This window comes from Thalassophryne amazonica, chromosome 20 (genome assembly GCF_902500255.1).
Source record: "Thalassophryne amazonica chromosome 20, fThaAma1.1, whole genome shotgun sequence".
In the NCBI taxonomy this organism is placed as follows: domain Eukaryota; kingdom Metazoa; phylum Chordata; class Actinopteri; order Batrachoidiformes; family Batrachoididae; genus Thalassophryne; species Thalassophryne amazonica.
The window spans coordinates 66,215,676-66,232,737 of NC_047122.1; the positions used below are offsets into that span (position 1 = coordinate 66,215,676).

Below are 17,062 nucleotides of genomic sequence, written 5' to 3' on the forward strand. Positions count from 1 at the left end.
TGTATAAGAAGTCTTGGTTAGTACGTATGGTTGCTCAAATCTGTAAAATTCCTTATCTGAGCATAAAGGATGGATGGAATGTGAATTCTCCATCTGTATTCAGACCCAATGAATTCAGAAAGGTGACTTTCAAAGTCAAACATTTCAGCAAAATAAATTCAGACACTAAAATTCCAACATGAAATATTTAGTTGTGATAATATTTCAAAACGTGCTGTTCAGCTGCCAATACAATTCAGGTGATTACGGTATTGATTTGCTTTCCCAGTTGTTAGCAGCACTTCTAAAATTTTCTGAGCAGATGGTGTGAAATGATGTTCAGAAACAGTTAAAAGTCTGTTGTAGTAAATCAGATTTGTACAGGTTCAAATCAGAAGATGTGAAGTTCTCAAAGTTTCCACAAGTTACAGACTTCTCTCTGTTAAAACCCAAAATCATTCTTCCAACTTCAATATGAACACGCATCATTTCACTATCACAGAAAACATAAAAGGCTTTGAATTTCTTCAATGAATGACCTTCCTTCCCCTCAACGTTCACACTCACCATTCTGAGAACCTGTGCTGAAATATTTTAAATTATTGACAAGAAGTGTGGATTGAGCAGTCTGAAGCAGCTCTCAGAAGTGTCAAGACCAAAAACCTGCCTCAATGGCTCATAGCTGGAAAACCCAATGTTCACAGAGATGAGTGACAGCCAATGTCATGATACTGGATCCCCAGCATCACTGGTGTTAGTCTGAAGAAACCAGGTAACCCCAAAAGACACGGCGACATCAGGAAACCAGCTAGCAATACGAAGGTTGGCTGCTAGTGACGTTATATTTTCTTGACTCACGCTGAACAAATTCTGAAATATTAAACTCTAATAAAACACACAACATGCTGCCCATAAAACTCTGGTGACATTAGCTGGAAGAACAAAGAATGACGCAGGTTCAGTTTTCTTGGCAAATACCATGTCACAAAGACAATCAACACCACGAGAGCTGCTGTTTTACTCAGACACAGTCAGTCGTCCTCAGGAACCGTGTCACCAAACACATAGTCCCTGAGAATCCACAAGAGGCACAACTGGAGAAGACTCCTTCTGATTAAGAGACGGTGTGCTGCAGTCCATTCCACAACAGTGGGTGGTTTGTTGAAAGCATGTCCTGGCGCCGCACCACCAGGTATCCCACAGGCCTCTACCGGTTGACTTGGTCCGCCCTCTTGCACACCGGCCTGGCAGCTGGACTTGCTGTAGGTGGTCCACTGCTGTGGTAGGAGTCACAACACTACATAAATGGACTGCATTTATATAGCGCTCTTCCATCTCCATCAGACGCTCAAAGCGCTTTACAATAATGCCTCACATTCACCCCGATGTCAGGCTGCTGCCATACAATGTACTCACTACACACAGAGAGCAACTGGGGGATTAAGGACCTTGCCCAAGGGCCCTTAGTGATTTTCCGATCAGGCTGGGATTTAAACCGAGGATCCTCTGCTCTCAAGCCCAAGACCTTAACCACTAGACCATCACTTCCCCAACTAGACCATCATCTCCCCAAGTGTGAAGCTCCACATTTTGCTGACAGCCAGGACATCAGAACATTCATCTGAGATGGAGGAGCATCTTGTGAAGTGGTGCTTGGAAAGATGTTAGTCTGCACCAGGGTAATGGGGTTGGAGCCTGGAGCAATGGTCACCTCATTGCAACACTTCACCCTCATCTCCTTACTGGCTGTTTGACCTTTTTTTGTACTTTCAGCAGTGGTGGGCTATGTATTCAGGCTCATCACACCATTAACAGTTGTCCGTTAGCTGGGATGGATGTCATGGGACGGTGGAGGCTGGTGTTGCAACAGATGGAGTTCTTCTAACCCTTCCTACAACACCTTTCCCCTGCAATGTCAGGGTGAGATGAATGGTAGCTTTCGTATTGTTCCAGCTGCAAGAAGTACAGCTCGAGCTTTGTTGTCCCATTGCATTTGGGCAGTTTGACTATTTTTCTATTTGCTGCTGCAGGATGTGACAGACTGGAGGTGAAGAGTGACAGTCTGTCATGGCAGATATTAGGATGTGAGTTTGGCTTCTTCCTCTAGGATTGCCACAGCAGATCTGGCATGAATCTGCATGTTGATTTGGCACAATCTTAACACCACATGACCTTCTCGACACACCTCCACATTACATGGAGAATGGACACAGGTAGAGTTGAACCAGGAACCTTCTGTTTTGTAAACAAGTGCACTTGCCTCTTGCAGGTTTGGTCTTCTACCATGTTGGGTTTGGTGATGGCTCACTCCAGCTCCTGAATCTCTTTTTCCATTCTTCAGGGAACCCCCCCAACAGCTGCCATCAATGTGGCATTGCTGCATCCACAACACCACAGAACCATGGATGGCCACAAACTAGGCCGACAACTGGTCCACCTCCACACCTCCAACGTAACCATCTATCTGCCACAGCCAGATGAAGCGTGGGCTTCCCGCAGTCCTCAACACTCAAGCACATAGCTGATGAATCATCCATAGAAGAATGCACCAAAGTCCAAAATGTCAAAGCTGAGGCTTTCTCACAATGCAAGCGATACCCTTCATCTTAGTCTCCCTTTTTATAAGGATTCTCTGATCAGACCAAGTACAAAAGACATCTGTCACTTTAGCAAACTGGTTTCTATGCAACTCTCACATCTATACAGTAAGACAGGTAGCACTCGAACCATAAAGACTTGAAGCTTCATTCTCGTGTAAAGATATCATCATCACTAAACCAGTGGTAGGGACAGCTAGCCAAAATGTTAGCTTCAATAACCGCTAATCAGCAAACTGAAAAGTTATCTTTGATAACGCAAAACCAATAAACCACCAAAAAATTTATCAGAAGCTACAGCTAACTGATAACTTTCAGTATTGTCTCCGGTACACTCTCAGCTACTTACAAGCCAATTTTGAGTTTAAATATCGCCAAAGCTTCTGATAGAATCAAAGGCGATCACAAACCCAAACACAGCCAATGAGTCAGCACTTATGTCTTGATGCACCCTGCCCACTGCTGTAGGGAAGAGTCATTATCCTTCACAGCATGCAGCAGTCCAGCCATGAGGCAGACATTTTGAAAAGGAAAGCAGGTTTGACTTATGGTTTTGATTTATAAATCAAACTAATACGGACAGAATAACTATATTAATGTCAACTCTGTAATTTGGACAAAGTGAAAATATAACACAGATCTGTGAATTTTGAAATAATGCACTAATTCTGAAATTTTGAACATTAACAGACACAGATTCCCAAAGGGATTATGGGTAAACTGTGCCTCCGCTCACACTGATTGGTTGACTCATTCATTCTATGTAAAAAGCAAAACAAGTTAATGTAATGTGTGTGTTGGTGTTTACTAATAAATGTGCTTTTGTAAAATATGCCATATTTTTAATTTGTTAAAAAAAAATTGCAAAACCAAAACGTTTGTTTGTTAAGTTTAGTCCATGAGCCAAGCAGGTTTGTGGTACCACTTTTGGGGAATAAAGAAAACTTTGAATCCAGCCTCAGTGTGTCATGGCCTACACAAAAATGTATGATAGCCATCCCAGGGTGGTAGCTGTAGCCAGGTAGGGGTCAGTGAAGAATTACACAGAGGTCAAACTTTCAAAATCAGGTTGAAAACTATATCACATTACTTGTCTGGTCATAACGATTCCAAAAAGGTATAGTTGGGACTATCTGTGATGGAATGTTTTGGAGTTATGGGGTAAAAACAGCACAAATGGTGACAAAGGTCAGTTTCAGCTTGTACAGGGGTCAAAAGCTAAAGTTGCTCCAATTTCAGTACAAAATGATGTAAATTATTGGTTGAAATAAAAGGATTAATAAATGGAATAGTTTTGACGGTGTTGAATGTTTGGTCTCCAAGGTAAAGGTCAAACAAGTTTAACATCTATTGGATTCTATGACGTGTGACATATATTGCCCTGTAACATGAAACTAAGCATGACAGATGGTGTAAACTATTCCTTATTAGAACCCTATTAACCCAAACAATAATTTGCATCATTTTTTAATGAATTTTAGCAACTTAAACTTTTGACTCCTGTACAAACTGAAACTGACCTTTGTCACCATTTTTGCTGTTTTTACCCCGTAACTCCAGACCATTCCATCACAGATAGTCCAAACGATACCTTTTTGGAATCGTTATGATCAGACAAGTAATGTCATATAGTTTTCAGCATGACTGGAGCATTTTTAAAGTTTGACTTCTGTGTAATTCTTCATTGACCCCTACCTGGCTAGAGCTACCACCCTGGGATGGCTATCATGCATTTTTGTGTAGGCCATGATACACTGAGGCTGGATTCAAAGTGTTGTTTATTCCCCTTAAATGGTACCGATTTGGTCAAAATTGATGAGTGGCTCATGGACTAGTTGTGATTCAACAACCATGTGATATAACGGGGTCCCAGTAGATGGCAGTGTTCTATGCATTTTGACCCATCTACTGAATGGCAGTGGGAATGGAGTTATTACACGGTTATCGACCTGAATCATAACTTAAACAGACTTTTCTAATGGACCTACAAATGAAACTTTAAGCATTACCATAGCAGCTAACAAGCGTTTCGAATGCAAAGGTGTAGTCATATCCTGCACAGAGAATGAAGAATTAACATCTTTGAAATATCATGTTGAGCTGGAGGCGATGGACTCATCTCTCTAGTTAGCTGTGTATCCAAAAGAACTCACTGTTATTTTACTGGGTACATTCCTCAGGCCAAAGAAAATTCTTATAGCTGTGTGTATATCAAATAAATGCCAGTTGTAAAGCAGCTACAGGAAAAACAAAAACAAAATGTTCCGATGTTTAACCCTCTGGGGTCGACGCCGTCGTACACGACGGCTAAGACCAAGCTTTACTAAATTATAAATCATTTTTGAATGATATGAGATAGAAACTTGCTTTTTTTTTTTTTGCTGAAAAGTTAACTCCGCGGACTTTCGAGCCAGCCATCGGCCATCTTTGTACTCCTTATAGAAGCTGTGTGATGACGTGCGCAATGTGAGTGTCCAATCGGAATTGGTTCACCGTCACATGGTTTTCCAAAATCCAATCGTAGGGCAGATTTACCTCACGTGAAACGCCAAAGATCGTTTTCAGGAGTGATGTGTTACTAGTTGGCCCGTTTGAATAGCCCCCTGGGTGCTGCAATGAGTACATACTATTAGTACATACTCAGTGTGCCCTGCACCATTACGCACAGCGATCAGTGAAAGCAGGAGCACATGGAGAGCCTCTGATGACAATCTCCCGTGCTCAAACAAAGAGTGTGTAACTATCAGGATTGCTCCACTAGTTTGCATGTGAATGTTACTGGATAACTCTGTTGCTTTCTCTGCGTAAAGCACTGTTTACCATATCAATGGACAACAAAACGCATAGACCATTTTGTATATATTGTTCAAAATGCGCATTTCTGTTTATTGTTTGAACCTTTTGGTTGTACAGTCCAACCTCAAATTACCTTTATAAAGTGTCAAAACACTTGTTTATTTTAGTTGCTATGTGTTTTGAATAAATGTGTGTGGAAAATTATTTTTCGCTTAATTTTTTGCTTGCCTATTTTTGATTGTAAACCTTTATTACACTTATAAGACACAACAAAAACATATATATTCTGAAAAAAGAGACATAAAACTTGATTGTGGGATGCAGGGAGAGCTGTTAACAGCAATAATAAAACATTTATGCCACGCGAGTGAACTGTCCACAAAATGTCCTCAGACCCCAGAGGGTTAATATGCCTTAAGAATCCCGCTTCCCTCAAAACCCCTTTAAATTAGAAATTAAATTAGTAAAGATAGAAGAAATGCAACACAAACACGAGTACACAAAACAAACCTAATGTCAACATTTATGCAAATAGACTCATACATGCATGAGACAACATTATGAATGTGTTGACATTGTGTTACAGTGCAAGATAGCGTCACGTGTGCAGTGAAACCACATTCCATAATGTCACCATAATAACTCCATCAGGGGCTGTTGTTTGTATGCAAAAATATATTATCTCCTCAATTCGGGGCCTCAACTACTGTTCAACTAATTATAGCATTCAAATAAAACTGCTGAAATGACCTCACCACCACAGCGGTACTGCAGCCCAAACAAACACGAAGACCTGCTCGTCTTCACTTGGTCACCCCCCCCCCCCCCCCCCCCGACATAAACACATAATGTCTGTGCACACGCCCACTTCAAGGGTTCATTAATATTTATCACGTTACGTGTAAATGATGGAGATTCTTAAACGTATGAACAAGTCAATAACAGCGGGGGAGCAGGAACTAACGAAAAATACTTCAATTAATGAACTTCAAAGTAAGTGAGAGGTTTAAGAGCGAGGAAAGCAGAAGCTACAAGGAAAAAAAGGTTTTGTAATTTCAACCCCCCCCCATTACTGTTGAATCTTAAATTAAAGCCGCTACAACACCTGGAACAGTGTGAGAACTCTGCATCCAAAATGTGTACAGGATCCGTTGTAATGTAACAACATGAATACATCCAAAAAATTGCACTTCTGACCAAAAGAAGAGAGAAAAAGTACTATATAAAGATAAATTATATAATCAGCTTTTTCATTTGCTATCATTTTCCAAATCCTGGACATTTTCTCTCTGTTAAAATGCTCTTTGTGAAAATGCCACTGAAATAGAGCCATTTTAAACTCATGAGTCCGCGATCACCGTCATATACCGGGCTCATTATTAACAACTGTCAGACGGCTCCGAGGCAGAGAAGTTGGACATTTGGGTAGGAAATTTCCATAACTGTTCTGACTGTTGGACAAGCAAAGATATTTGACAGCTGCTCTTCAGACTGAGGGACGAACTATTTTTAAAATCAAAATAGCAATCAATTTTAACTTGCAAACACAGTGATTAACGGTAATTTTCATGCTGTCCGAAGAAGCTCTGCTGATTTAGTTTAAGCTTCTAGAAGTAATCTGATGTGATGCTGCAGTGCTATCAGGTTAAACGCACATCAAATAAAACTGTAAATCTCAACCAAAACAGAAAAGGGTTTGTTTTAATCATCAGTCGCTGTGACAGGCGGGTATCCCTTTTGTTTTGCTGTAGGGTTTAAAAAACACACACAAAAACAAAGTTATTATTAAATTTGAATGTAATAAGATTTTTATAGTGTTGAAAAAAGGGGTGTGACAGGAACAAGTCTGGAACCACTAATCTAAAAAGAGCCATTTTGTATTTATTCCTTTCCCAAAGTCAAAGACTAAGCGTAAGGAACAGCTGCAGTGGTGTGGATCAGGCTGTGTGGAAGACGGAGAACCGCATCTTCCACTTGGGACAAAGTTGTCGTGAGTTTACAATGGACACTGTTCTCATTTTATTGCCCTGCATTGATGTCCTGTACGGTAATTGCCCTCATTTGTGCACCCATGGGTGTGTTTGTCTTAAAACGAGGTGTGGCCAAACACTGTACCTACACGCTGCTATCGCAAGGCAGAACACAACCGTCACAAAAGACGAACAAAGTGTTTGGAATTCAAGTTTGTCTGGTTTTCAACATTCAAATTAAGCACACATCTCCTTGAATTGTACTCACAGAAACAACCACTAACACAAACTACAGCTAAAATTTACGGAGGAGGAGCTGACTCTCTCTACACCGGCGGGTGCGGTATGAAGGAGATTGGTTAGTCGGAGGAGGGAGGTGTTGTGAAACAAGGTGCTCAAATGCTTCACCTCAGGGAGCTGGGGTGGATGACCCCTCTTCTCATAAATGATCCACCTGCATGCTTTGACACTTTATGTGCAGGTTTGTTTCAGTGCTAGAAAAATTACTTCCGAGTTCACCATCTAAAAAGCAAAGCAGCAGACACTAGCGCCTTAAAGGGAAAGACACATGACAACCTGCTTTCTTTATTTCATGTTAAGCCCAAAACCCACCCATGACTATTAAAAAGACGAAAGTCGATCGCTTTGCACCACCCACCCGTGTCCTCTGATTGTGCACCGTGAAGACAGTAAAGTGGGGCTGGTACAGCAATACAGCAAAAAATATCATGATATTTTTTCACCACAGTGATCATTATCAATGTTTATGAAGACAGAATTTAATGTTGCCCATTTGAAGAGGATCCTATTAATGAGTGAAAGATGAGGAAACTAGAGTCTTCAAGAATAAAATTTGTCTTTTACTGTAATTTATTTTGGGATGCACTTTGTGTCCTGCATGTGGTTAAGAAAGTGCTACATAAATAAATATTATGACGACAGTATGTCTGTGGTAGTAGCACTGTATGTGTGGAGCTTTTATTGTGAAAGGCCAGGGCAGACGTTGCTTCACTGTGATTTTGCGAATCTCAATTCTCACATCGGAGAGTCTACACCTCTAGTTTGTCATCCTGCTGTTAAGTATCACACACAACGATAACCTTCTGTTAGATCTTGCATTTCAGACTTATTTATAAGGAAACTAAAATGTTTTGCGGTAACAGATTTTAACATGTGCAGTGTCAGTGCTGTGACTTTCCACTCGCTCTCTGGTGTTGTGTCATGGAAGCAGCGATATGAATGCTCTGGTGATGGTATGAACGCCTCTGCAGAGCAGCTACTCGTGGCATCATTCAGACCTCCAGGCTGTGGATGTTGACTGGGATTATGATGAGCATGTCGGTGTGCTCTCACCGTCATTCAGGTCCTGGAGCAGGTTCTCCTGGCCAGAGAAGTCCAGGTTAACTCTAATAGTGAGCGTCAGTGTCACAGACTGACCAGGCCTCAGAGGCAGCTGAGACAAAACGCTGTCCAGCTCCCAGCTCAGAAACTCTCCAAACACTTTTTCTGCACACAAAAGGGACACGACAGCAAGTTTAAACACAAATTAGATTCTTAAAAAGCGCAATAAGCTGATATCGAGTGGTGACGGTGCACGCCACAGACATTGGCTGAATCCTCGGTCTACGCAAGCCAACAAGTACACCTGCTCGAACAGACCGCCGGAACAGAATTCGGGCTGCTTTTATCCACCGTGAACCTGCTCGATCCATAATTTAAAATCTTCAATGTCGATGGCATTAAATAAAGAGCCTGTGAATAAAGATCCACTTAAGGAGTCATAAACCTGGAGCTACCTTCAGTGAATTCAAGGACAGACTGTGTGGATGGTAGTATCACACAGCTTAACAAGAGCAATCCCAGATCACAGTTTAACAGCCAGGGAAACAAAATTCATTGAGCAGAAATGTGGGTCGAGGAGGGGAGAGAAAAACCAACTGTGATATTCAGAAAACCCAAAGGGTGGGGCATGAGACAAAAAAGAACCAATTTGAAAGTAAATCCAATATTTTTCCTCAACTTTAACACTGTAAAAATACGGCGGCGGGGGGGGGGGGGGGGGGGGTGTCTGTCATCGGGATGTTATCTATGAATGTGTAGCAGATTCAGATAAACATTTATGACCAAGTGTGGCAAACTGGATAGACTCCACATTCTGTAGCATGAAGCAGGTGAGAATCTACAATCATGGAACAAATAACTTCAATTTTACAGCGATATCTTTCGAATGCTGGCACAAACACCAAATTTGCCATGATGATTCCCAAAAGTAGTACGTACCGAATCTGGTTGACTGGCCACTTGAAAATCTAAGAGGGCTGCCAAAATAACCTACTAAAATTACGTTTTGCACACAAAACGCTCTGATCACAATGTATCTCTTTTACAGCACCACTGAAATCCAAGATAGTGTCTAATTTCAGGGTGGCTGCCAAATTAACCCAAAAGTCTTTTGTTTCCTCACCCCACTAAAATGCCGTTACTTATTTGATTTGTGTGATCTTGGTGTGAAATTGTAGATTTTCAGGCATGCTGGATGTAATTTTCCATGTTCCAAGAACATTATGACACTCTTAGTGCCATAAATTGCTGTTTGACCATGTTGACTGCAGATATTAAACATTACAACACAATATATTCAGCACTAAACATCTTTTAATTGGCCGACGTGCAGCAGTTTCAAGAGATGAACACTTTCAAAACATGATGGGTGGAAACAATTAATACTAAATGTAATAAACCTCACTCTAATTTGGCACATAAGTAAATTAAAATATAAATACCATGAATAGCAAATAAAATAAAACAATCAATATTTTTAATCTATTAAATAGGAGCATTTCTATGCAAGCAGTGATTTTCAAGAGGTCACCATCTTGGAAACTGGTCACCATCTTAAATTTTCAAGTGGCCAATTGACTAGATATGCTGAGTAATATCATGAGAATCACTGTGCCAAATTTGGTGCTTGCACCACCAAAGGCACAGGTTTTCCATTATCCGCTTCACTACACGTTCCTCTGGATGGGGCACCAGTCATTCCTAAGTTCCTGCCCTGCTGAGGTCAGTACCAACTTACAGGTGGGTGGACTGGGTGCAGATGAGGAGTCTTGTTGAAGGACAACAGACACGGGTACTCTGAAGTACGTACCTGGTATATCGAACCCCAGGTCTATAAGTTAACAGATCCACTCCTACTTACGCCACAGAACGAAATGCTCTGCAGCGCACTTCGGCCTTGGGCCGATCTGCACTCGCCGATTGCCCTTAAACACATTTGTTGGTGTTGTCATTCAACTGGTTTGCACATTCAGACATGCTTTTTTAATACTTCATTGGTATGCATGCTGTAACTAGTGTCTACGGTGCAGTTTCATACCACTGCCCCTGAAGGGATGAATAAAGCTGAATTTAACTGACACGGAAAAACCAGACCGCTCAGAAGAGCGTGTTCTTGCCCTAGGGTGGTGTGACAGCAATTAGTCACAATAAAATGGCAAACGCAGTGACTGTTTGGATTTCTCGCTCTCTGTGTTGGAACAAATTCTGCCCATCCAGTTGTTTGTTTATTTATTTGCTGTGCTCAAAGGAAGTAACACAAACTCGCCACTGTCATACTGCTGCAATCACACAATTTTTGCTCATTTTTACATCATCTCCCTAAGCATTTCCATTGGTATACACTATAATTTGGTGACTCCGGTTCATAATAATAAAAACCTAATGAAGCTTCAATGTTAACAAACCATCTTCCTGGCAAATATATGCAGTAGCTGCATGAAATGTGTTCCCATCAATATCATCTGCAGGGAGCACTTACGCCCGAGGCTGAGCAATGACCTCAACTACCACCCATCCAGGATATTTTCTCTGCAAAGTCATTTTAAAAAGTACCATCAAATTACTGCTTTAGTCTAATTAAATAATTGTATACAATCTCCTAAATGTCTATGGGGCTGTTGCATGCATTAGTGATAGCAATACCTTTATTCATCTAAAACTGACACTAACAATGAAAAAGGCTCAGTCTTTGTTGTGATCAACTATAATTTTTTTTCCTAGAATTTATAGATACTGTACATCACAAAGTATTGACTTGTTTTGGGTTGGTAGTCTTTCAGGCCATGGTGATGGAGCGATAGAGTGCTCAAATAAGTGGACAATGTTACATTTGTATCTTATGCCACCAATGCCATCAATCCTTCAGCTGTGATTCTGAAGTTCTGGTGGACCTTTGAAACAAAAGATTGTTCATTTCTGAGTGTTAGTTTGGGCCACAATCATCAATGTATGAAGGGTTATACAGTTGCCAATGGTACCATGATTGCTTTAGACACCGTTCCTAAGAGGGAACCTGACTTGTGAGACCCAGAATTGTGTTCTGGAAGCCTTGCCTTAATTTTTCAGGGTTTTATGATTGACCTGCTCTTAAACATAAGACACTGGTTGCTCAGGTATATCCATAAACACAGCCCAAGTTTCCCCAATGAACCCCAATGCCAATAAAAGTGCAAATAAACAGGAAAAAATTATAATTATTTTATTAATTTTTAGCTGTTATTCTTAAAACAGCTTTATGCAGGGAAAAAATTAGCAATCGAACTGATTTAACATTGAATGATAAAATGGAAAATATGCATTTGGTTGAAATTGGGCTTTAAAGGTTTTTAGACAAATTGCCCGCAAATTCATGTTTGCAACTGTTGATACCTGTAAGAACTCTAAAAATATCATTATCCAGGGTCTTTTAAAAAAAATTAGGCAGGTGGCAAAATCACATGTCAGTCCATTTTGAACCAGGCTTCTACTAAAATAAGAAGGAAAAAGTGAATTAGAGTTGTTTGTAGTTATTATATTTTACGGGTCATAAGTTGCACGAGAGTACAAGTTTTTTTCTTTTTATTTTTTATATTGTCTGCTCTTTAATTGGGATTTTTTTTGCATTGTTGCAATGTACTGTATTTGTTGGCATTCATTTTATTATTACATCCACCAAGGACATAATAAAATCATTGTTCATTTATTTATTTATCTGTCTGTTAGCAAGATTACATCAAAACTACTGCACGGATTTTGCCGAAATTTTCACAACAGATAGATGTTAGAACATGAAAGTGATCCGAATCTGGATCCGGATTCTGGATCAAGTTTCACTTTGTATAGGCTTTGAAGGATTACTGTTAGCTGGATTATGTCAAAACTACTTTACGGATTCTCACCAAATTTGCCCTACAGATGGATATTAGGGCCTGGAAGACTCCACTGAATTTTGGAGGTGATCTGGATCCAGATTATTGGATGTCAGAAATCTCTGACTGCTCTTGTTGGAGTTTATTTTGTTTTGTGCTTTGATTCCTGGAAAAGCCCAACATAAATAGATATTTTCAGGATATAAATCACATTTGTATACCAGAGTATAAGCCTGACTGGAGTATAAGTCACATGGCATCCCAAACTACTAAAAACAAACTAACCAAAAACATATTCCAGAAAATACATCTGGTGAAGGACTGTACGAGTATATACACCCTATACTGTCCCGCTACTACAGCATACAGTGAAATGTGTAAAGCTGATTGCTGTTCTTACCCTGGATGTACACGAACCACAGAGGTGGTCTTTGTCGCTGAGGTTACGTGGTAATGGGCAGCTGCACCTGTGAGAACAGGTTCCCACCCAGCTCATTAGCTCCGTGCAGTAGCTAATTTGGTATTTGAACTTGTGATACTGTGTAAATAATATATTCCTTTGAATAAAATATAGCTGTGTAACAATCTGTCAGAGCTGTGAGTGAGAAGGATAGTACTCATGAGTGTAATATCTGGAACAACTGCATAATGAGAAAAAGTAAATTGAACTGGATGTGAATAAATTAAAATTTATGTGTGTCCCATAATACAGAGTAGCAGAGGTTAGATTTATTCCAAATCTAAGTGTTTCAAAAATGACAGAAGGGATTTCAAGTATAAGTGAAATTACTCAAAGGAATGTTTTATTTTCATTTAAGTTTTAACTTTTATTTATAAAACGTGCTGACTTTATCTGTGAGAACTGACCAAAGAGCTGTCTGCACACTGTGCAATGTGTGGCGGGTCAGTGGGAGAAAGAGACAGAATGCCCAATTTCTACATCCCTCACCACTGGCAGTGCCCAAATTTTTGTCTGAGGAAAAAAAAAATCCTGGAACATAAAGTAAATCAATCAATCAATTCAATCAATTTTATTTATATAGCGCCAAATCACAACAAACAGTTGCCCCAAGGCGCTTTATATTGTAAGGCAAGGCCATACAATAATTACGTAAAAACCCCAACGGTCAAAACGACCCCCTGTGAGCAAGCACTTGGCGACAGTGGGAAGGAAAAACTCCCTTTTAACAGGAAGAAACCTCCAGCAGAACCAGGCTCAGGGAGGGGCAGTCTTCTGCTGAGACTGGTTGGGGCTGAGGGAGAGAACCAGGAAAAAGACATGCTGTGGAGGGGAGCAGAGATCAATCACTAATGATTAAATGCAGAGTGGTGCATACAGAGGAAAAAGAGAAAGAAACACTCAGTGCATCATGGGAACCCCCCAGCAGTCTAAGTCTATAGCAGCATAACTAAGGGATGGTTCAGGGTCACCTGATCCAGCCCTAACTATAAGCTTTAGCAAAAACGAAAGTTTTAAGCCTAATCTTAAAAGTAGAGAGGGTGTCTGTCTCCCTGATCTGAATTGGGAGCTGGTTCCACAGGACAGGAGCCTGAAAGCTGAAGGCTCTGCCTCCCATTCTACTCTTACAAACCCTAGGAACTACAAGTAAGCCTGCAGTCTGAGAGCGAAGCGCTCTATTGGGGTGATATGGTACTATGAGGTCCCTAAGATAAGATGGGACCTGATTATTCAAAACCTTATAAGAAGAAGAATTTTAAATTCTATTCTAGAATTAACAGGAAGCCAATGAAGAGAGGACAATATGGGTGAGATATGCTCTCACCCATAAAGAGTGCAATAAAATGAAAATGGCACACGGTTAAATGCAACTAAATGCTCCATACTGTCATGATCAGGCCCTTTAGGGCCAGTTGTTACAGTTCTGGACTCTTTTCCACTTCCGAGTCTTCTGTGTTTTATTCATGTCATGTCTTCTTGGTCATGCTTACTCTATTATTGGTTTTGTTTCATTTATCTTCTGTTTATCTCATTTTGCCATTTGTGCAGTTCTGCCTTAGTTTCAGTAGTTGTTTATCATATTCTTTCACTCTTGGTCCTTTAAGTTACTTTAGTTTTTGTTTAGTTCTGTTTATCACATTTATTGTATTAAGCTTTAGTCACAGGTTTTGGTTATTATTTATCTTCAACATTTCTTAACTGATTATGTTCCGTTTGTTATTTATTGCATTCTCTGTTTATCCGTTATTTTGTTTTATTTACTGCATTATTCTGTAGTCTCTTGTTTTGTCGTTCTGTTCATTTATTTTCGGTGTAGTGATATATATATATATATATATATATATATATATATATATATATAATATATATATATATATATATATATATATAAACAAACTTTATTTACAGACTCAGGGTCCAGATCATTTATCTTGGTGTTGATAATTTATCTTATTATCGGTTACTACATTTACTTTTAGACTTCAATCAGTATCAGTTCTGTTCTTGTTTCGATTATAATCATTGATCTTCTTGTTTCCAAATTTTTAGATTAGTCACGTTATTTCCTAGTTTTTCCCCCTTTTTTTTGTTCGTGTTAATTATTGTTTGTCGAGAACGTCACGTTTTGCACCATTGGTTTTTCTGACACTTTTTTTTTTTATCTTGCACCAGTTTGCTTTGCTTTTGTCTCACTGCACTCTCTTGCACTTACCTTGTCATCCCAGGTCACGCCCCCTTCCACACACCTGCCCCTCATTACACCTTGATTAACCCGCTTCCTATTTAAGCCCTCACAGTGCCACTGCTCACTTCCAGATTGTTGATTTTGCTTCACTTTCCAGCCTTCGTACCTTGCTCCGTTTTGCCCTGTTATTGTCTGCCTGCATTCTGACTGCTTTGTTTTTGACCCCGAGTTTGCCTTTACATTCGACAGCCCATACGCCGTGTTTTTTGACCTGTGCCTGTTTACTGAGCTACATCTCAGCCTCTCACCTTTGCCTTGCTGCTTGGCTACCCGTGTACCAACCCCCTGCCTGTTGCACTTATTAAACCTTTTTGAACTCTATCAGTCATGTGAGCTTGCATTTGTGGCCACGATTGATACATACAGCCCAATCTCACATTAAGTCAAAAACTAATTAGAGAACAAAGTGCTGTGGTTGAAACCCACTGAGGTAATGAATACTGAATCAACAGTCTGCATTAATTAATATGCAGCTGGGCTCAATACTTTACCACAAGTGTTTTGGATTTCAGCTCTGTAAATACATGAGAAAGGTGCCCCTTTAAAACGATTTCCACAGGAGGATCAGGAAAATATTCAATCTGCAGTCACATCACCTATTTGAAGTTAACGCTACAGCGTGGATAACTGTGTAGGATTTAGTAACATCGAGCAGTGTATGAATGAAGTGGACATCCAAGGTTTTCAAGAACAAGCAAAATTATTAAATCATGCTCTCACACTGGAAAAAACACTGTAGAATAATGAGGGGAATGATTAGCATGTGTTCTTCAATAAAGAGAGGGGATACCCTTCATACTCAGGATTCTAATTGTTTCCATTTTGTGGGATAGCCAGAGGACAAAGAGGAGGATGGACAGGATAAGGTAAGGCTAACAACAGTGTCATGTTTAAAAAAGCATGATCAACTATGTTTTATTTACATTTACTGAGGTAAATGTGTACACGCTTATCTTCACTTTGACTGCTTGGTATTATAGCAACACTTTCTGGACAGGTGGTAGCCTTGTGGAGAGCTTAAATTCAGCACTCTCAAGTCTATTAGATTTCACTTAAATTTTTTATGTAGCACCAAATCACAACAAAGTTGCCTCAAGGTGCTTCACACAAGTAAGGTCTAACCTTACCAACTCCTAGAACAAGAACACAGGCGACAGTGGTAAGGAAAACTCCCTCTGATGATTTGAGGAAGAAACCTCAAGCAGACCAGACTCAAGGGGGCGACACTCTGCGACACAATAGACAAATCTTGTCACCCTAGACTGCACACACCTTGGTTTAATGATTATCTACGTGATCTCAAGCATGCATAAGTGCAGGAGTCTTGAGAGTACATTGAGTAGCTTGAAACCAGAGGTTTTTCATCTTGCTTGGTGCAACGCTATTCTTGAATATAAGCATACATTACTGGCTACAAAGACGGCCTACTACTCTGACTTAACTACCAAAAACAAGCACAATTTAAAATTTCTGTTTGACACTGTGGCGACATTTATTCCAGGGCAACCACTTCTAAATCCTGTAACTAATGCAGGAACCATCTCTGCTCAGAAGCCGAAACGTACTAATTTTGACACTATTTCCCTGGTTATGCCGTGACAACTTGTGAATTCTGCTGAAAGCACAACTTGTCTACTTGCCCTGATACCAACTAAACGGTTTGAGGACCTATGGGCTACACTTGGGCCCACTATGCTGTATATTATTGATCTGTCACTATGATTGGGTTGTTTCTACGTTTTAAATCTGCAGGGACCAAAGCTATTTTTAAGAAGCCAAACATAGATCAGAGTTCAGTCTTCATCTATCAAAGTCACAAACTCAAA

General features: G+C 40.1%; 1 protein-coding gene across 1 annotated transcript in view; it reads right to left on the reverse strand.

Annotated features, from left to right (window-relative positions):
* The window catches only part of trappc9 (trafficking protein particle complex 9), a 417,688-nt gene that overhangs the window by 283,252 nt on the left and 117,374 nt on the right, over positions 1-17,062 (reverse strand). The window contains 1 exon segment of the mRNA XM_034160137.1: positions 8,696-8,848. Coding sequence (XP_034016028.1) covers positions 8,696-8,848 — 153 coding nt within the window.